This window comes from Hylobates moloch, unplaced genomic scaffold (genome assembly GCF_009828535.3).
Source record: "Hylobates moloch isolate HMO894 unplaced genomic scaffold, HMol_V3 SCAFFOLD_6, whole genome shotgun sequence".
Classification (NCBI taxonomy): Eukaryota; Metazoa; Chordata; class Mammalia; order Primates; family Hylobatidae; genus Hylobates; species Hylobates moloch.
Window position 1 is genome coordinate 154,229,959 of NW_026652281.1, and position 17,091 is coordinate 154,247,049.

General features: G+C 56.3%; 1 protein-coding gene across 3 annotated transcripts; it reads left to right on the forward strand.

Annotated features, from left to right (window-relative positions):
• The first annotated feature begins 162 nt into the window (after nucleotides 1-162).
• Nucleotides 163-13,446, forward strand: SNCB (synuclein beta). 3 transcript variants are annotated; one of them, XM_032158774.2, is made up of 6 exons: nucleotides 187-448; nucleotides 1,066-1,195; nucleotides 3,979-4,020; nucleotides 4,225-4,343; nucleotides 9,410-9,499; nucleotides 9,870-13,446. In XM_032158774.2, the coding sequence occupies exons 2-6, from the start codon at nucleotides 1,075-1,077 to the stop codon at nucleotides 9,900-9,902; spliced, it is 405 nt and encodes a 134-aa protein (XP_032014665.1). In that variant the 5' UTR covers nucleotides 187-448; nucleotides 1,066-1,074; the 3' UTR covers nucleotides 9,903-13,446. The 3 variants fall into 3 exon arrangements, with proteins under 3 accessions (XP_032014664.1, XP_032014663.1, XP_032014665.1); XM_032158773.2 differs by lacking the exon at nucleotides 9,870-13,446 and having other exon boundaries at nucleotides 163-448; nucleotides 3,979-4,008; nucleotides 9,410-9,845; XM_032158772.2 differs by lacking the exon at nucleotides 9,870-13,446 and having other exon boundaries at nucleotides 174-448; nucleotides 9,410-9,836.
• The last annotated feature ends 3,645 nt before the right edge of the window (nucleotides 13,447-17,091 follow it).

The following is a 17,091-nucleotide window of genomic DNA, read 5'->3' on the forward strand; positions in this document are numbered from 1 at the left end:
TCTTCGCACGCCGCATTGTCCCCCTCCCCCACCTCCCGACAGACTACGCGAGTCTTACGGCCGGGGCCCCCAGGCGCGCGTCCCGGGCCCGCCCCGGGAGGCTCATCGGCTACGCGCTGTCACCCTCCCCGCCCCCTGTCAGTCAGGCCGAAGGGGCGGCGCGGCCGCCAGGTGGGGCGCTGAGCTCAGAGCTGCCGCAGCGCCAGCGCCGGAGCCGGAGCCCGAGCCGGAGCGCGCGAGCTCGCAGGGCGCGAGGAACGAGCGGTGGCTGGCGACGCACCCGAGACCCGGGCACTGCTGCGCTCCTGCTCAGGACCCGCGACCCGAACGCCTGACCCCGGCCCTATCCCCCCTCCGGCCCCTAGTGCACCCCGGCCTGGCCTAGCGGAGCCCCCGCGTCCGCCCGCCGCAGCCGCCGCTCCATCCCCAGCCCCGGCCCCGCATCCAGGTGAGGCGGCCGCGCGCCGGGGATGGGGAACGGGATGAGGATGGAGAGGGAACTGGGGCGGCAGGAGGGAGCTGGGGAAGGGGATGGAAAATGGAGGGGGATCCGGGGGGTGAGCGTCAGTGTGCACCCCGGAGTATGTGAGTATGCTCCGGTGTTTGCAGCTGCCCGGGCGGCTGTGGGGACGTGTGTCCGCGCCCGTGTGGGTCGGGGTATTCGTGCGCGTTGGAGCGTCTGCGTGTCCTGTGTGTGCACGTGAGCTTGTCCGTGGTGTATGTTTGTGTGCATGACCGTGTGACTCTGCCGTGCGTGTACAGGCTGGTCCTGGATCTTCGCGCCGAACCCAGCACTCCGGTTCCACGGGGCTGCAGGTTGCAGGGCCCGGATAACCGAGGCAGTGGCCCCTCCCGCGTCCCCGGGTTTCAAGGACGCTAGGACTCTCCGCAGCCCTGAGGCTTCGCACTAGGGGGTGGGGTGGGATGGGGGGAAAGCGGGAGGGGGCTCAGGGTCCAGAAGGGCGCCGCGGTCTCGGGAGTAGGGGGGGCACCTGCGTCCCTCGGGAGGGACTGGGGTGAGAGTGCGGGGCCAGCGCACCGGTGCCCGTGTATCGCCCTCCCCAGGCCACCAGGATGGACGTGTTCATGAAGGGCCTGTCCATGGCCAAGGAGGGCGTTGTGGCAGCCGCGGAGAAAACCAAGCAGGGGGTCACCGAGGCGGCGGAGAAGACCAAGGAGGGCGTCCTCTACGTCGGTGGGCGAGGGGGGGGCTTTCTGGGGCTGCAGGGCTGGGGGGTCCCCCAAGAGTGTGAAGCTGGGGCCGGGTCCCGGGGAGGGGGGTTCTGGGCAGGAGAATATGAGTCAGCAGATGGGGCGAGGTCAGCAGGGGTCACAGGGGACATAGCCAGCCCGTAGAAGCCTGGGTCTGTATCTGGAAATGGGGACACGGGGCGGGCTGATGGGGGGCGGCGCTCCAGCTGAAAGGCCAGGGACCGGTGCAGGGGTGAAAGCAGACAGCCTCCTTTTTCTTATCCTTTTTACCATTATTAATAGTTATCCGGTGTTGAACACTTTCTGTATGCCAAGTACTGGGTAAAATGTCATAACATCCATTTCCTCATTTAATGCTCCAGCCCATTCTACAGATAAGGGAAACTGGGCTTCCCAGAGATCTAAGTACTTTGCCCAAGGTCAACAGCTGGTAAATGCTGAAGCTGGGGTTTGAACGGAGCTTTATAGATTCTGAAGCCCCACCCCTTCCCTTGTGGCGCCTCCCTCCAGCACCTCCAAGGCCGAGTTGAGTTGCGTTCCAGGTCCGCCTGCATCACGACTCCTGTGGTGTTACCATTGCCAGCTCTCCTCCCCGTCCACTTTCCTTGCAACCACCGGCTGCTATCAGGAGAAAGGCCAGGGCTGGATAACTTGCCCAGGGTCGTGACATATTTGGATTGAGGCCATTTGAAAAATATTTTGTGTCCACTTACTATGTGCCAGGCATCCTGCGGATGCTGGGGTTTCACGGTGAACAGGAAAGAATGGTTCCTGATCTCCTGATGGTGATACAGAGCATTTCAGTAGTGCGAGTTGACATACAGTGGCTCCCTGAAGAGAATGCCTCATCCCTGAGTAATAAGGGGGGCAGGGCTGCAGAAAAGCCAGGTGCAAAGGCCCTGGGGTGAGCTGGGGGCAGGGCAGGAAGTAGTGGTAGGAGGGGAGGTCAGAGCGATGGGCAGGAGACAGTTCACGAGGGCCCTTTTCAGGCCAGGGCAAAACGTTGTTATCATGGCCACGAGAGACTGTAAGCAAGGGACTGCCATGATGTGATTAGTTTAGAATGGTCACTTGGGCCTCTGGGGACAGAACAACTGCAGGGAGGCCTGATGGGAGATGGTAAAGCCACAGGATGAGGGTGGCAGGGGCAAGGGCGGTGGCAATGGAGACCGGGAGAAGGCTAAAGTGCATGTCTGCTTGATCCCAGCTCTGGCCTTCCTCCTGCCTCCTCCCCAAGGTCTTTCATTCCTGCTGGCCTCTGGCTCCCTGACACTGTCTCTCTGATAACAGACTTGGCCCCTCCAAGCTATGCTGCTCTTCCCCTTAGATTGGCACTTCCTGCTCCTCCCTCTGCCTGGGAGCCCCTGATGGACCCCAGTTCCTACAAGTTAAAGCCTCGGCTCCCTGTACCCTGGCATTCAGTGCCCTTCATGGTCCTGCCTCAGTCTACGTTTCCCACCACACCCACGGCTCCTGGCACGTGGACTGTCCTGTCCTGAACGCACTTTGCTCTGCCTTGTCTGTGTGGGTCTCTGGGCCTGGGACACCCTCTGCAATCTCCTTTCTGATGTCCATCTGCTCCTCATTTCTCAAGGCCCGGGCAGCGTCCCTTCCCTCCTCACACGGTCAGTCCTTGGAGGCTGGAAGTCCTCTCCCCACTACTTGAGGTCCAGGAACTGAATCTGTTCTTCTCTTACCCGCTTCAGACAGTGAGCAATTGGCCCAGGGCCTGGCACAGAGTAGGTGGACACTGATGTTTTGTGGGAGGAGTGAAAGGGGACCATGCAGCCCGCCCCTCCTGTCCCTGGGTGCTGGTTGGCCTTCACCCTGAGAACCCTGTCTTCCCACACCAGCCTCTTCCCCCACCCCCCTGCCGGGCTCAGTCTGCCTAGACACCCAGTTCTGGATCCATCACTGTGGTCTGTGTTGCCAAATGGTCAGACGGGATACGCCCCACCCCGTTTCCGGCTCTCATCCTCCAGCCCAGATCAGGCCCTCTGGCTTCCCAGTGGCCCCCAGCCATTTCGAAGTTATCAAGTTGCTACCCTCTGAGGAAGGCCCAGCCAATGCCATGGGTGCCAGTTACAATCTACACATCACCTTTAGACCCACCCTGAGCCTGACACCCCCTACTTTGGCCAGAAGAAGGGGTTTGCACCCTCATTAGGAGAAGAGAATCTTTAGAGGAAATGGAGTGGGGCAGTGGGCTCTGGGCTGTGGTGCATGGGGCACGAGGGGAACCTTTCAAAATACATGGCTTTGTTGCCTCCCAGCTCCACCCCTACTCCCACCCCCCACCTGCCTCCCATCCTGGGCTACATGCTGTTAGAGTGGTTGGTAGCTGAAGTTTTAGGATCAGAAAGGCCTGAACCTGAATGTCAGTTCAGCCACTTCCTAGTGGTGGGACCCACACTGAGCTTCCATCCGTGAAACAGGGACAATAACAGCACCTGTCTCCCAGGGCTGGGGAAAAGTGAAGTGCAGCGGGGCAGGCAGAGGACTTGACACAGCACCGGCCCTCAGCCAACATCCACTAGAGGGGTGGGGTATTGCATCAGGTGGGAGAGAACTGCAACTCCTGCAGACAGAGGTGTGGGGCCCAGTGCAGTGATAGGGGGGTTAACATGGGGGTGCAGGTGGTAGGATGTGGGGACCCAAGGAGGCAGTGACGGGGCTGGGATGCCCACTCTGTGATCACCGTGCTGCACTGGAGTTTCTGTTCCCTCGGCACAGAGTCCTTAAATGTGCCGCTTTTTCTCCCTGCAGGAAGCAAGACCCGAGAAGGTGTGGTACAAGGTGTGGCTTCAGGTACCAGCCCAGCCCTGGCACCAGCCCCTTCTCTCACTTAGGCCGGTGATCTGGCCGGGAACCAGAGGGCAGGGGCGGGGGAGACTCCCAAGGCTTCTGCAGGAATGCGCCGTGGGGAGGGCAGGCCCCGGGATACTACAAGGCGGGGCATCGATGGTTCCCCCTGGCTCCCAAACCCCTTCCTCAACCCCCTCCCTGCTCCAGTGGCTGAAAAAACCAAGGAACAGGCCTCACATCTGGGAGGAGCTGTGTTCTCTGGGGCAGGGAACATCGCAGCAGCCACAGGACTGGTGAAGAGGGAGGAATTCCCTACTGATCTGAAGGTAAGCGATCCTCCTGACCCACACATGCACGCAAACACACACACACACACACACCAGGCACACAAATAAACCTGTCACCATCCCCGCCCCCCTAATCCTGCCACCAGCCTGGAACACAAGCCACTTTGCCTCCCATCCTGCAAAGCCATGCTCGACTCAGCTCCGAATGCATCTGAATAAAGGCGTGATGCTCCCGGTGTTGGGGACCCAGACCTGGCTGTCTGCGTGTATCCTGCCTGCCAGCGTGACCCAGATGACTTCTGGCCACGTCTGCATGTGTCAATGATTGTTCATTCATTTCTTTTCATTCAACAAATATCCATGCCCGAGAGGAATTGCTGTAGAGGCTGCCGCAGTGAATAGGTTCCTACGTTCCTGCAGCTGACATTGTAGTGGGAGAAGATAGTAAAACGCAAGCCAGCAGGCAGGATGCTTTCCGCAGGGATAAGTGCTACAGAGAAAAGACAGAGAGGGCGACGGGACAGACAGGCAAGGGGTGAGAGGGCTATTGTAGCTGGGAAGGCTTCTCTGAGGAAGAACCATTTGAGCTGACACCCAAGGGATGAGAGAGGCAGCCTTGAGATGTGTGGGAAGCGAATTTCAGGCCGTAGGAACACCAAGTACCAACGCCCTGAGGCAGGTTGGAGCAGGTGGGAGCTGTGCTGGAATAGGTGTGATCTGTGCAGTTGTGTCTCCCCAGGGGAGCCCTGGGGGCCACTCATGTGTTCATGGAGACAGATCCCCCTACTAGGACCCCCTGATAAGAGGGGGTTAAGAGTTGTGAGCTCTGAACCCACCTTCCCCCAGCCTCAGCTGGGTTTGAATCCTAACTCCACTACCTCCTGGCTGCGTGACCCTGGGCAGGTCCCACCATGTCTCTGAACCTGATGGTTCGACTGTAAAGTGCGAGTGAACACAATAGGAATCCTATGCAGATTGGAGATAATATAGATTAGATATTCTCAAAGCTTGAGTGTGTATCAATCACCAAGAGGCCAGGTTAAAATACAGATTGTTGGCTTCATTGTTAGAATTTCTGATTCAGTAGGTCTGAGGTGGGGCTGGAGGATTTGCATTTCTAACAAGTACCCAGGTGAGGTTGCTGCTGCAGTTCCAGGGAGCATACTATGAGAACCATGGATATAAAGAGCTGGGTTTGCATACAGTGAATGCCCCGCAAGAGACTGTGGCCACATGATTATGCAAGCAGTCTGGGTCTGCCTGCAGGGGATCCTGTGACCACAGGTGTGCCTGGAAGTGGACCCCCCATGACATGTGTGTGCAGGCATTCGCTGTGGATGCTGTGTGTCTGTCCACAGACATGTGCAGGCCCTGCCTCCATGGAGACGGGGGCTCCTTCTGCAGCGTTTGGTTTGGGTGATCAGTGTACGCTCAGCATGAGTGCATCTGCCAGGCTGTGGGAGACCCCACGCTGCCCTCCACTCCTGACATTTTGCACAGTTGGTTCCTTCCACTGTTGGAAGTCAGGATCTTGACTCAGAAGTTCTAGTTTGAGCCCTGTTTCTGCATTTTACTATCTGCATGACTTGCCATTTCTTTTTTTTTTTTTTTTTTTTTTTTTTTGAGACGGAATTTTGCTCTTGTTGCCCAGGCTGGAGTACAATGGCACGATCTTGGCTCACTGCAACCTCTGCCTCCTGGATTCTAGCAATTCTCCTGCCTCAGCTACCCAAGTTGCTGGGATTACAGGCACCCGCTACCACATCTGGCTAATTTTTTGTATTTTTAGTAGAGACGGGGTTTCACCATGTTGGCCAGGCTGGTCTCGAACTCCTGACCTCAGGTGATCCACCTGCCTCGGCCTCCCAAAGTGCTGAGATTACAGGCACGAGCTACTGCGCCCGGCCATGACTTCCCATTTCTTATAATCATGTTACCAATAATCACTCCCATTCATTGATCTCTTTCATGAGCAGGCACTGTCCTAGATGTTTTACATGAAATAACTCATTGACTCTTCACAATGTACCTATATGGCACTATAACCAGCCCATTTTACAGATGAAGAGACTGCAGTTTAGAGAAGTGAAGTCACTTGCCCAAGTCCCCAGTTCCTGCCTGCCTCCCTTATAAGGTGGTCAGGAGGATAAGCTCAGGCCATGTCACTGGAGTCGCTTGGTGATGGCATAGGGCCAGTCCTAGTGCTGCGAGCTGGGGTGCAAAAGAAAGGCAGGTTCAGCCTGTCTGTCAACCCCAGGCTGTTTGTGATGGGTGTTTGCACAGAATCATTTCTCTCTGGTCACCTTTCTCCTACTGGTGCTTGCTGACGCCTCAAGGCTACCCTCCCAAGGGAGCCCAAGATCATAGAGTTGTAACCCAGACAACAGCCCCTGGGGCCCCCAGCGGCGTGGGGGACTCAGGCAGGCCCATGGCCTGCATTTCTGAGACTCTGCTTCAAGCATGCTTTATCCATCATCATGGAATCCTCACCAGCCTCGTTTCCCATGCAAGGCTGCTGAGATTAGAAGCGAAATGACTTGCCTGATGCCAGGTAGCTACCAGGCGGCCAGGCTGGGGTTGTTTGTTTGTTTTCTCAGATGGGATCCTGCTATGTTGCCCAGGCTGATCTTGAACTCCTGGGCTCAAGCAATCCTCCTGCCTCAGCCCTCCAAGTATCTGGGATTACAGGCTATGGGGGTTTTTTTAAGTGAATTTTTTATTGAAGTACAATGTACATGTGGAAAACTGGCAGCTCCATGAAATGTTCACAGAGGGAACTCCCCTTGTAACCAGTAGCCAGCTCGAGACAGAACATTACCCCCCAGGACCCCACCTTGTGACCCCTTCCAGTTCCTATCCCCAGGGCCAGGACTAGGGGGAGACAAAAGAGGTGTCTGGGGGCACTCACTCATGGAGTCTCACTTGCATGGCCAGGAGACGGAGGCCAGGCCTCCCTAACATCTGCACTCCAGAAGCCTCGCCCGCCTCCCCTCAGTCCTGGCCCTGCCTATCCCCCTCCAAGGGGAACTGCTTTCTGCCTTTTTTTTAGACGGAGTCTCACTCTGTTGCCCAGGCTGGAGTATAGTGGCTCAATCTCAGCTGACTGAAACCTTCACCTCCTGGGTTCAAGCGATGCTCCTGCCTCAGCCTCCTGAGTACCTGAGACTACAGGCGCGCACCACCATGCCTGGCTAATTTTTGTATATTTAGTAGAGACGGGGTTTCACCGTGTTGGCCAGGCTAGTCTCAAACTCCTGACCTCAAGTGATCTGCCCGCCTTGACCTCCCAAAATGCTGGGAGTGGTAACAGGCATGAGCCACTATGCCTGGCCTTGCTTCCTGGCTTCTATCAGCACAAAATTAGTTGGGTGTTTTTTGACTTCTTGTAAATGTTATCATGAGGCTGGGCGCAGTGGCTCATGCCTGTAATCCCAGGCATGAGGCCGAGGTAGGCAGATCACCTGAGGTCAGGAGTTCGAGACCAGCCTGGCCAACATGGCAAAACCACATCTCTACTAAAAATACAAAAATTAGCCAGACGCAGTGGCACATGCCTGTAATCCCAGCTACTTGGGAGGCTGAGGCAGGAGAATCGCTGGAACCCAGGAGGCTGAGGTTGCGGTGAGCCGAGATCACACCACTGCGCACCAGCCTGGGCTGCAGAGTGAGACTCCGTCAAAAAAAAAAAAAAAAAAGGTTATCATGAAGGCCATGCTCTTCTGTTCTGTATCTGGCTTCCTCCATTCATCAGGAAGCTTGTGAGACTCAGCCCTGCTCTTGTATGCATTGTTGTTCTTCATTATTGTTGTGTAGTATTCCATTGTGTCGTTAGGTCACAAGGCACACATCCATTCTACTGATGTTGGACATTTGGGTTGTTTCCAAACGATGTGCTCAAGCTGGCTTGTTTTGTTTTGCTTTGTTGAGATGGAGTCTCACTCTGTTACCTAGGCTGGAGGGCAGTGGCGCGATCTTGGCTCACTGCAACCTCCGCCTCCCGGGTTCAAGCGATTCTCCTGCCTCAGCCTCCCAAGTAGCTGGGACTACAGGCATGCGCCATAGCGCCCAGCTATATCAAGCTGGCATTTTTAGCACTACATTCCATCCCTGGGTTCTGGTCATAGCTGGGTGACTTGGGGGCAAACTAACGTTTTCCCACCTCCTGGGCCTTGGCATACCCATCTGTGCAGTGGGGAAATGAGCCAGGTCAGGAGCTGGAAACTCATGTGCCCACAGGGCCCACCTAGACAGGTAATGTGAAGGAGCTGACGCTGCCTGATGGAGCTGGGACACCCAGGGTGCAGACGTGGTCAGGGCAGGCTTTCCCCAGCACCAGTGCTCCGGGATCCCAGGCGTGTGGCAGCCCCACATGAGGCACTGCACAGACTGTGCATGGATCCTAGGCTATCGCCTGTGCTTGTGTGTGCAGCCAGCTCAGTCCCATGTTTGTTCACATATATGTGGTCACCTGCAGGTGGCTGGCCATGTGTCTGGCAGCCCGCCCACATGCATGCCCGCTGGTCTGCGCCTGTCTGGGCAGCAGACGCAGCGGGGAGGGGAGAGTCTTAGCTCACACATCCAAGCAACACCACGAGCTGTGGCTTCCAGCTTATCTTAAAATAGCAACAGCTGAAGAAACGAGGCCACACAGGGCCCGGGGGAGGGATGAGTGGAAGGTGGCGGGGGAATGGCTCAGAGCCCCTGCCCAGCGCTGTCCCTGAGCCTCCAGCTCCCTTCAGCCCAGAGGAGCCCGAGGGTTATCTCTGGGGTCCCGATGCCCAGCACAGAGCCTGACACAAAGGATGAGGCGTAAGCTGGTGACTGAGTATCCAAATGGTGGAAGTGCAGAGGCTACCAGGCGTGGGGGAGCGGTGTGGAGAGCCAGCTCCCACTCCACAATGCCCCTTCAACTGTGATTCGGGGGAATTTCCCCCTTCACCTCCATCCCACTTCCAAGGTACTCCAAATAAACAACTGAATTCGAAATTATCCTTGCTCTGCCAACCCACCCTAGCCTTCCCCACTCCAACCAGCCCAAAGCTTACCAGTGTGGGAATTTGGGGGGCATCCTGGCTGTCCTCACCAGCCCTGATCTCTGCCCACAGCCAGAGGAAGTGGCCCAGGAAGCTGCTGAGGAGCCACTGATTGAGCCCCTGATGGAGCCAGAAGGGGAGAGTTATGAGGACCCACCCCAGGTGAGGGGGCAGCAGGGCTGGGCGGGACTTTGGGAATCCAGGATGATTGCTGCTGTCCCTAGCTGGGGTGGGACATCCCTGGCATGAGATGGTTTGGCCAGGGAGCTTGACATCCGTCTTCTAGAACCCAGGCCCCAGGAGGTGGGAGCAGGGAGGAGAGGGCAGATAGGGTCTAGCGCTGGGCCCCAGGCACACCTGCCCAAGAATTCTCTGTTGTCCCCAACTTCCAGGCTCCTCCCCTGCCCAGGAAAAGGGGAATGTGCTATTCCTCCTTGAGGGAGAGGGTTCTTGGGCTAGGGCTTGGCCACTTGGTCTCAAACTCCTCCTCCTTTTTGCTCTTCTCTACTCCACCCCCATCCCTGTGATGCAGGAGGAATATCAGGAGTATGAGCCCGAGGCGTAGGGGCCCAGGACAGCCCCCACCAGCAGCACAATTCTGTCCCTGTCCCTGCCCCGCCCCCCAGAGCCAGGGCTATCCTTTGACTCCTTCTCCCCAATCACAAGATCTTCCTTCCGCTCTGAGGCAACCCCCTCGGAGCCTGTGTTAGTGTCTGTCCGTCTGTCTGTCCTACCCGCCCGCGTCCAACCCCGGGGCGTGGACAGGGCCGGGGTTGCGGCCGCGGCTGGGAGCCTCGCCCTTCCAGTGTTGCCTCCTCCTGTCCAGCGTCTGCGCGGATGTAGCATGTTCTATGTGTTTTTAAACGAAGATCCGAAGCGACGGCTCCTCCCTGCTCCCCGACAGTGGCTCTCCAAGGGGCCCCCGGGCAGCCCCAGAGCACCCCGCCCCACTCCCATTAACCCCGAGAACCTTTTTTTTTTTTTAACCAAAACCAGGAGCCAGGCTGTGCCATGTCCCCCGCACCCCATCCCAGCCGGCCCGGTCCAAATGCGGGCGTCGTGTGTTGTGATTGTGGCATGGAGAGTCCCCATCCCCCCTGTGAGCGTGTCCCGGGCGGGTGGGCCCGGCCGCCCCCCGAGAAACCATGAATAAAGCTAATCTGTCTATAGCCAGAGCCGCACCAGCAGGGCTGGGCTGGGCGCCGGGTGGGGGCGACACGTGGCGGCGGGTCTTCCAGGTCCCAGCCTACCCCTCTGTGCTCTTTGGGGTCTGGCACACACAGCCCAGGTACAAGACTGGCCACCTCTGGCTTCGCGTCTCCATCTCCTACTCTGTCCCCCGGATGGCAGGTCGGGGACGGTGCCCCCGGGGCTGGGACACGCAGTTGGCTGGGAGGCGGGCAGGTGGCCTCGGGCGCCTCCTGCTAGTCCCTAAAGTGCCAGCTGGGAATGCAGGATCTAGGGAAGCCCCATGCCACCGCAGCGTTGGGGCGGAAGGGCTCACAACTGGCCGCACAGGCAGCGCAGGCGCGCCGATGCCCACTCACGCGCGGACCCGCGTGCCTGTCTGTGGGTCCATGTGCGCGAACCCGAGTGTGCACACTCTGGCCGCGCGAGCGTGCAAACACGCGTGCATGCACGCTGGCCAACACGTGCAGGCCAGCGCGCTCCCATTCGAGCGCTGAAAGACCTCTCCCACTCCAGAACGTGGACACGCACAAAGCCCCGTGCGCACCTGCCCAAAGCAGAAAAACTTGTCTAAGGGGAAGGGAAATGGGCAACTGCCCGTGGAGCCAGCAGAGCCCTGGCCTCCTGTGCTCCACCCTCCCACCCCCACGAAGGCGCCGGAATGTTTGAGGCCGAAAGTTTGAGGTGGGCGAGGGCCCGCAGAGGTCTGGGATGCCGCCCGGGAGCCTTGAGCGGATCAGGATCAGCACTAGGGGGCCCCCAACACCGCCTCAGAGTGAGAAAGATGGGGGCGGAGATACTGCTGGCTCCGTGCAGAGCACCGCCCCCCATGCGCTGCCTTTATTGGCATATAGGCACTCCCTGCGCGAGGCCCCGCCCCTGCCCTCTTGCCGCAGAGGCCCTCTCTCCGCGTTTGCACCGAGGCCCCGCCCCGTCCCGCAGAGGCCCCGCCCCCACCCGGACGGGATCTTGGCGTGGCTATGCCGCAGAGGCCCCCAAGCTCGCCTGCGCAAGACCCTGCCCTATTCTAAACCTCGGTGCGACCTCAATTCCGTGCCGCAAGCCTGCCTCGCCCTCCAGCCTCTAGCTAGAAGAAGGTTGCTCTATTCAGTTAGCCCCCGAGTGTTAGCGCCTCCTCTTTCCCTGAGTTGTTGGGGGCAAGAAGTGGTGCCAAGCTGGGAAGAAGGCCTTGAACGCTGCGGGAGACCGTTCTGCTCAGGTCACCTTGGCCCGCAGGGTAGGGACCTTTATTTCCGGAAGTAGGAGGCAGCTGGCAGACGTGGGGCGGGTGGTGGGGGGGGGAAACAAACCGGTGGGCTTGGATTCTCTGAGTCACTTACGTGAGGATGCCAGGAGCTCCAGATTCCTTTTGGTTGAATTAAGATGCTACTCACAACCCACAATCCGTGGGGATTGCAACCTCGTGGCCCTCAGGCTGCATTTGGCCTGTAGATATGTTTGATTTGCGAGCACAAGTTTTTAAAATTGTAAAATTTGAATGCCTTTAGGCTGGATACACTTCCAGTTGGTCACGGTCCCTTCCCCTCCTTTTGTATCACGCCCATCCACTTCACTCATTTTCATGCATTGCGTGGCCTCTAAAGACTGAGTTTGCCGCCTCCAATCCAGCTACCAGCACCTGATCCCCATTTTTAAACGCCAAAACCAAGTGTGCCATCTGGCTTGTGGGGAGATTCATTCCTGCTTCCTGGGTGCCAAGCCTCACACCTGGTCCCACTGAGAATGGTTGTGCCCAGAGACCAGTGTTCTCATCTGCCAGGGTCAATGCATTCCAGGCACAGGCCTGGAAGTGTCAGCCAAGATACCAGCCTCGTGTCAGAAGCCTTGACCGTGTGCATGTGAGAGCCCACACATCTCGTGGGCTCTCCCTGGTGACAGGGACCAAGCCATTTCCTAAGTGCCCAGTATATCCATGAAACGCTTATCTCCAGTAATTTCACTGGAAACTGCCCTCGAGTCTTTCTTATTTTTTACCCCCAATTTATGAATGAAGGAATGAAGCCTGGAGAGGCAGTTACCTGCCCACTGTCACCATCTCTAGGAAGTGGCAAAGGCCACATTCGGCCCCAAGCCTGTCTCCAAAGCTCAACTCCTTTGGAATTTCCAAAAGGGGCCTGCTTTGCCTCTGAGGGGAGATAAACAAAAGACACCAGCAACAGGAAAATGTGGAGGTAGCAGCGTAGAGATTACAGACACTTGTGCAATTTCATGGAGCCAGGGAGCGAGGTTGTGTATGTGGGTGGGTTTGAGCTGTGTGTGCACACTTACGAAGGTGGTATGGGCATGAAGTGTGCTGTGTCTGCATCAGTGTTCACGCATGTACACGTGTTGTCCACACGTGTTGTGGGTTCGTTTAGTCCAACAGTGTGTGTGGCACAGCTGCTCTGTCCTTAGATGGAGGAGGGGCTGCAGGGAACAGCCCTCAGGTCACTTCTCCTACTAAAGCTCACCTAGTGGTCACAAAATGGTCAACAAATACATGGAACAAGATAATCTTGAGTTTTACGAAGAACAAAGCAGAGCGGTGTGATAGAATGTGACGAAGAGGAGGTGGTGAGCAACCTTAAAATAAGGCGGCCAGGGGCCGGGTACGGTGGCTCACGCCTGTAATCCCAGCACTTTGGGAGGCCCAGGCGGGCAGATCACAAGGTCAGGAGATCGAGACCATCCTGGCTAACACGGTGAAACCCCGTCTCTACTAAAAATACAAAAAATTAGCTGGGCGTGGTGGCAGGTGCCTGTAGTCCCAGCTACTCGGGAGGCTGAGGCAGGCGAATGGTGTGAACCCGGGAGGCGGAGCTTGCAGTGAGCGGAGATGGAGCCACTGCACTCCAGCCTGGGCGACAGAGCAAGACTCCGTCTAAAAAAAAAGAAAGAAAGAAAGAAAGAAAGAAAAGAAGGCTGCCAGGTCAGTTGTCTGAGTTGTCTGAGGAGGGGAGATTGGAGCTGAAACCTGATGGAGAAGAGGGTGGTATGGGAAGACCTGGGGGGCGGCAAGTGTCGCGGATGGAGGAAAAGCCCCCCTCGCTGTGTCTGTGTGTCCCCAGCAGTGTGGCCATCAGGCTGAGCCCAGCCAGGCCTCCTGAGATCCGTGGATCCAGCCCCACCTCACCTGGCCCATGATTTCCCTTTGTCTGCCTGCCCCCTCCTCCATCCAGACAGCGGCCGTCACCTCTGCCTGCCGCAAATCTCCCTCTTCTGAGCTTTCGTTAGTCCTCTGACTGGAAGTGATTTCTCCTCCTCACCCCCATCCTGCTTTGCTGTGCACACAGAGACTGCCTTCCCACCCATGTCAGCACCCTAAGGACCCTTGCTGGGTGGCTAACCTGAAAACTGCCCTCTCCCACTGATGGAGGGCTGGGGACTGTCCCCCATCCCCACTGTTCGTCGGTCTCCCCACCCCCACCCCCAGTAATGCAGCTCCACAGCTTTCTCTGGAACTTTATTTTTGTTTTCTCCCTTCCCTATTTATAGCTCTCTCCCCTTCAAACCATCCCTGCATCCATCCTGTTGCCTGGAAACAGGCTCTGGGCTGAGGGTGGGGGAAGGCCAGGCCGAGCCCAGGCAGGGGAAGGAATTGCTGTCACCCACTCCCCTCTTAGCACCACCCCCGGGCTCCTAGAAGCCCACCCCTCCCTCTGCCCAGCACCCATCGTGTTTTTTAAAAAGAGAAAACAAAATGTGACAAGCAGCGGCCTTTGGGAAGTCCCTCCTGGCTCCTCAAGGGCACCGTGATTTCACTCGCACCTCTCAATAGCCTACCCTGCCCAAAGCTTGGACCCATTTTTTCAGATGAGGAAATGGAGGTTTCAAGAAGCAAAAGTCTTGCAGCCCAGGTACCCTCTCAGTGGAAGCTCCATGCTGTGGGGTTGAGAGCCTTAGGATATCGGCCTGACACACTGAAAAGAAAGCTTGAAAGCATAAATCATTCTGTAATTCTTTACTTACAGAAGAATAGAGAGAAAAAGTTTACAACAACCCTGCCACACAGCAAGCCACTGGCTACGCATCTGCCATGCCCTCTGCCATGCGCCCTACCATGCCCCTGCAGTCCCCCCACCTACCTCCTACTGTGCGCCCACCACACCCAACTGCAGCTTGACTTCTGACCCTAGTGCTTACTTCCACAGATTGGACCAGGCTTGCTTCCTGACTGTCACGCCACCAACTGTGGCAGTGGAAGTTCACATAATCTCTCTGAGCCTTGGTTTCCTGAGCCCCAAAATGAGGATGCTAATTTCCACCCCATAGGACTAGTAGGAGATTTAAATGCAATATTGATGAGAAAGTGCTTCATAAATTATAGAGTGCTGTAAATTGGGAGTGATCAATTAGAATAGTTAATATTGTTTATTGTTATTGTCATTGTTAGGGCCAAGAGGTAGGGCAGGAGAGCCAAAATCGGCCCTGAGATTAGAGAGGGAGCCCCCGGCCAGGGTCCAGGCAGAAGGACTCCTTTCCCTGGCTGAATGAGGGACATGGGTGGGGGCTGCCTGGGCGCACCTGCAGGATATCAGAGAGTGGAGGAGGGCACAGAGGTCCTCTTGTGCCCAATTTCTCCCTCTCAAGTGCTCCATCCCTTATTGTCTACCCCCAACTCATTGTCCCCTGCCCTAAGGTCCAACTTTGCTTTCCAAATAGTCTCTCTGGGATAACTTGAGCCCAGGAGTTCAAAATCAGCCTGGGCAACATAGCAAGTCCCTGTCTACAAAAAATACTAAAAATTAGCTGGGTGCAGTTGCTCACACCTGTAGTCCCAGCTACTAGGGAAACTGAGGTGGGAGGATTGCTTGGGCTCAGGTATTAGAGGCTGCAGTGAGCTGTGATCATGACACTGCACTCCATCCTAGGCAAAGCAAGACCCTGTCTCAAAAAAGAAAAAGGAAAAAAAAAAAGGGCTCTTGGGCAGAATGGGAGAGAGGGCTGCCAAGGAGCAGCTGGGCCATGATTCAGCCTGAGTCACCCATCCGAATCCTGGGGCCTCCCTCATCCAGGCCAGGCCACAGCTGCTGGGGGTGAGGGAGTGTAGCGAGGGGGGAGGGGGCTGTGTGAGCAGCAGGCTGTGTGCATGTGTGCCCAGGCTGGGGCTCTCATGACCATCAGTGCAGCACTGTGAGGGCCTGGGGGTAGTGCATGTGAGGAGATCAGGGTGGGGAAGGTGACCCGACGTGCATCAGTTATCTGGGCTGACTGAGGAGGTAGGGTTTCCTCGTGTGTGTGCATATGTGTGTGTGTGTAGCATGTGCACATGTATGAGGGCATTGTATGTGTGTCTGAGTAGGGCTAGAGTTTGACTCCCAACTTTATTACTTTCTAGTTGTGCAACCCTGGCAAGTTACTTAATGTCTCTGAACTTTTTGGTTTCCTCACCTATGAAATGGGAATAATTGTATTGTCTCAGATGGTTTTCTTTAGGATTAAATAGAATGAGGTGATGACTGTAAAACACCAATGTACAGTAAGTGGTATACTACCGTCGTTATCATCATCTGGGGGGTGCTGGGTTATACCTGGCACATGGGAGGATGGGTGTGGATCCGAGTGTCTGTATTCAGAGGGTGCAGGTGTGTGGGGTCTGGGTAAGTATTTTTTATTTTTATTTTTAAATAAAAAAAATTAAAAAAAATTTATTCACTCTTAATAGCCAACTACAACTACAGGTAAGTATTTCTTGAAGGAGTGTGTGCTTGTATGTGGTGTGTGCATCCCTGAAGCAAACAAAAGAACTGTACAGAAAGTTGGGTTTATATGGCACTGCCTGCCCTCCCCCCCCGCCACACACACACACACAGAGCACACACCTTCTCTAGTGGCTTCAATTTGCTGAAATATGGCCTAGACCAGGGCCAGAGTTCAGGCAGCTGTGGCAAAGAGTTCAGGAACTGTGGATGCTGCGGTGTTGGGAGTCTCAGACCTTCTCAAAAGTTTTAGCCTCAAACAAAGCTAGAATGGGAGTAGCTGCCTGGGTGTGAGACGGGGATTGTGCTTTATGGAGGAGATATGAACATGATATGAACGTGAAAGAGAGGGGGAAAGAGGGCAAGGTACATATTGTGTGTGTGTGTGTGTGTGTGTGTGTGTGTGTGTGTGTGTGCAGGGGTGGCTTTGGGGGGTGGCTGCTGTCTCTGCTCTGGTACAGTCTGCTTGTCTCCATGGTGCCTGTTGCCACAACGCTTGCTTTTCAGAAAGTCACTGGGATTGTTTATTCCACCCCCGGCCTGGGCGCCAGCCAAGGAGCTGCAGGCACTTGTTTATCTTCTGGTGCGTACGAGTGTGTATGGCTCCCCAGTGGCAGAGCAACCTGAGATACATACACACACTCACACGGGTGTGGGTGACCATGTCGTTTGTCACAGGGTTAGCCTGAACCCTAGGATGAATCACAACCTGGGACCAGATGGATTCTCTCCACACGGGGACAAAGATGACCCCCAGCAATTCCAGGTGTATGCAACACCGATTCAGCAAGGCCCAAAATTCCAGGAGAGTATGAGAAGCAGGTGGCTTTGGTTCTGTGCTCCATCCCTGACTCCCTCTCCCCACAG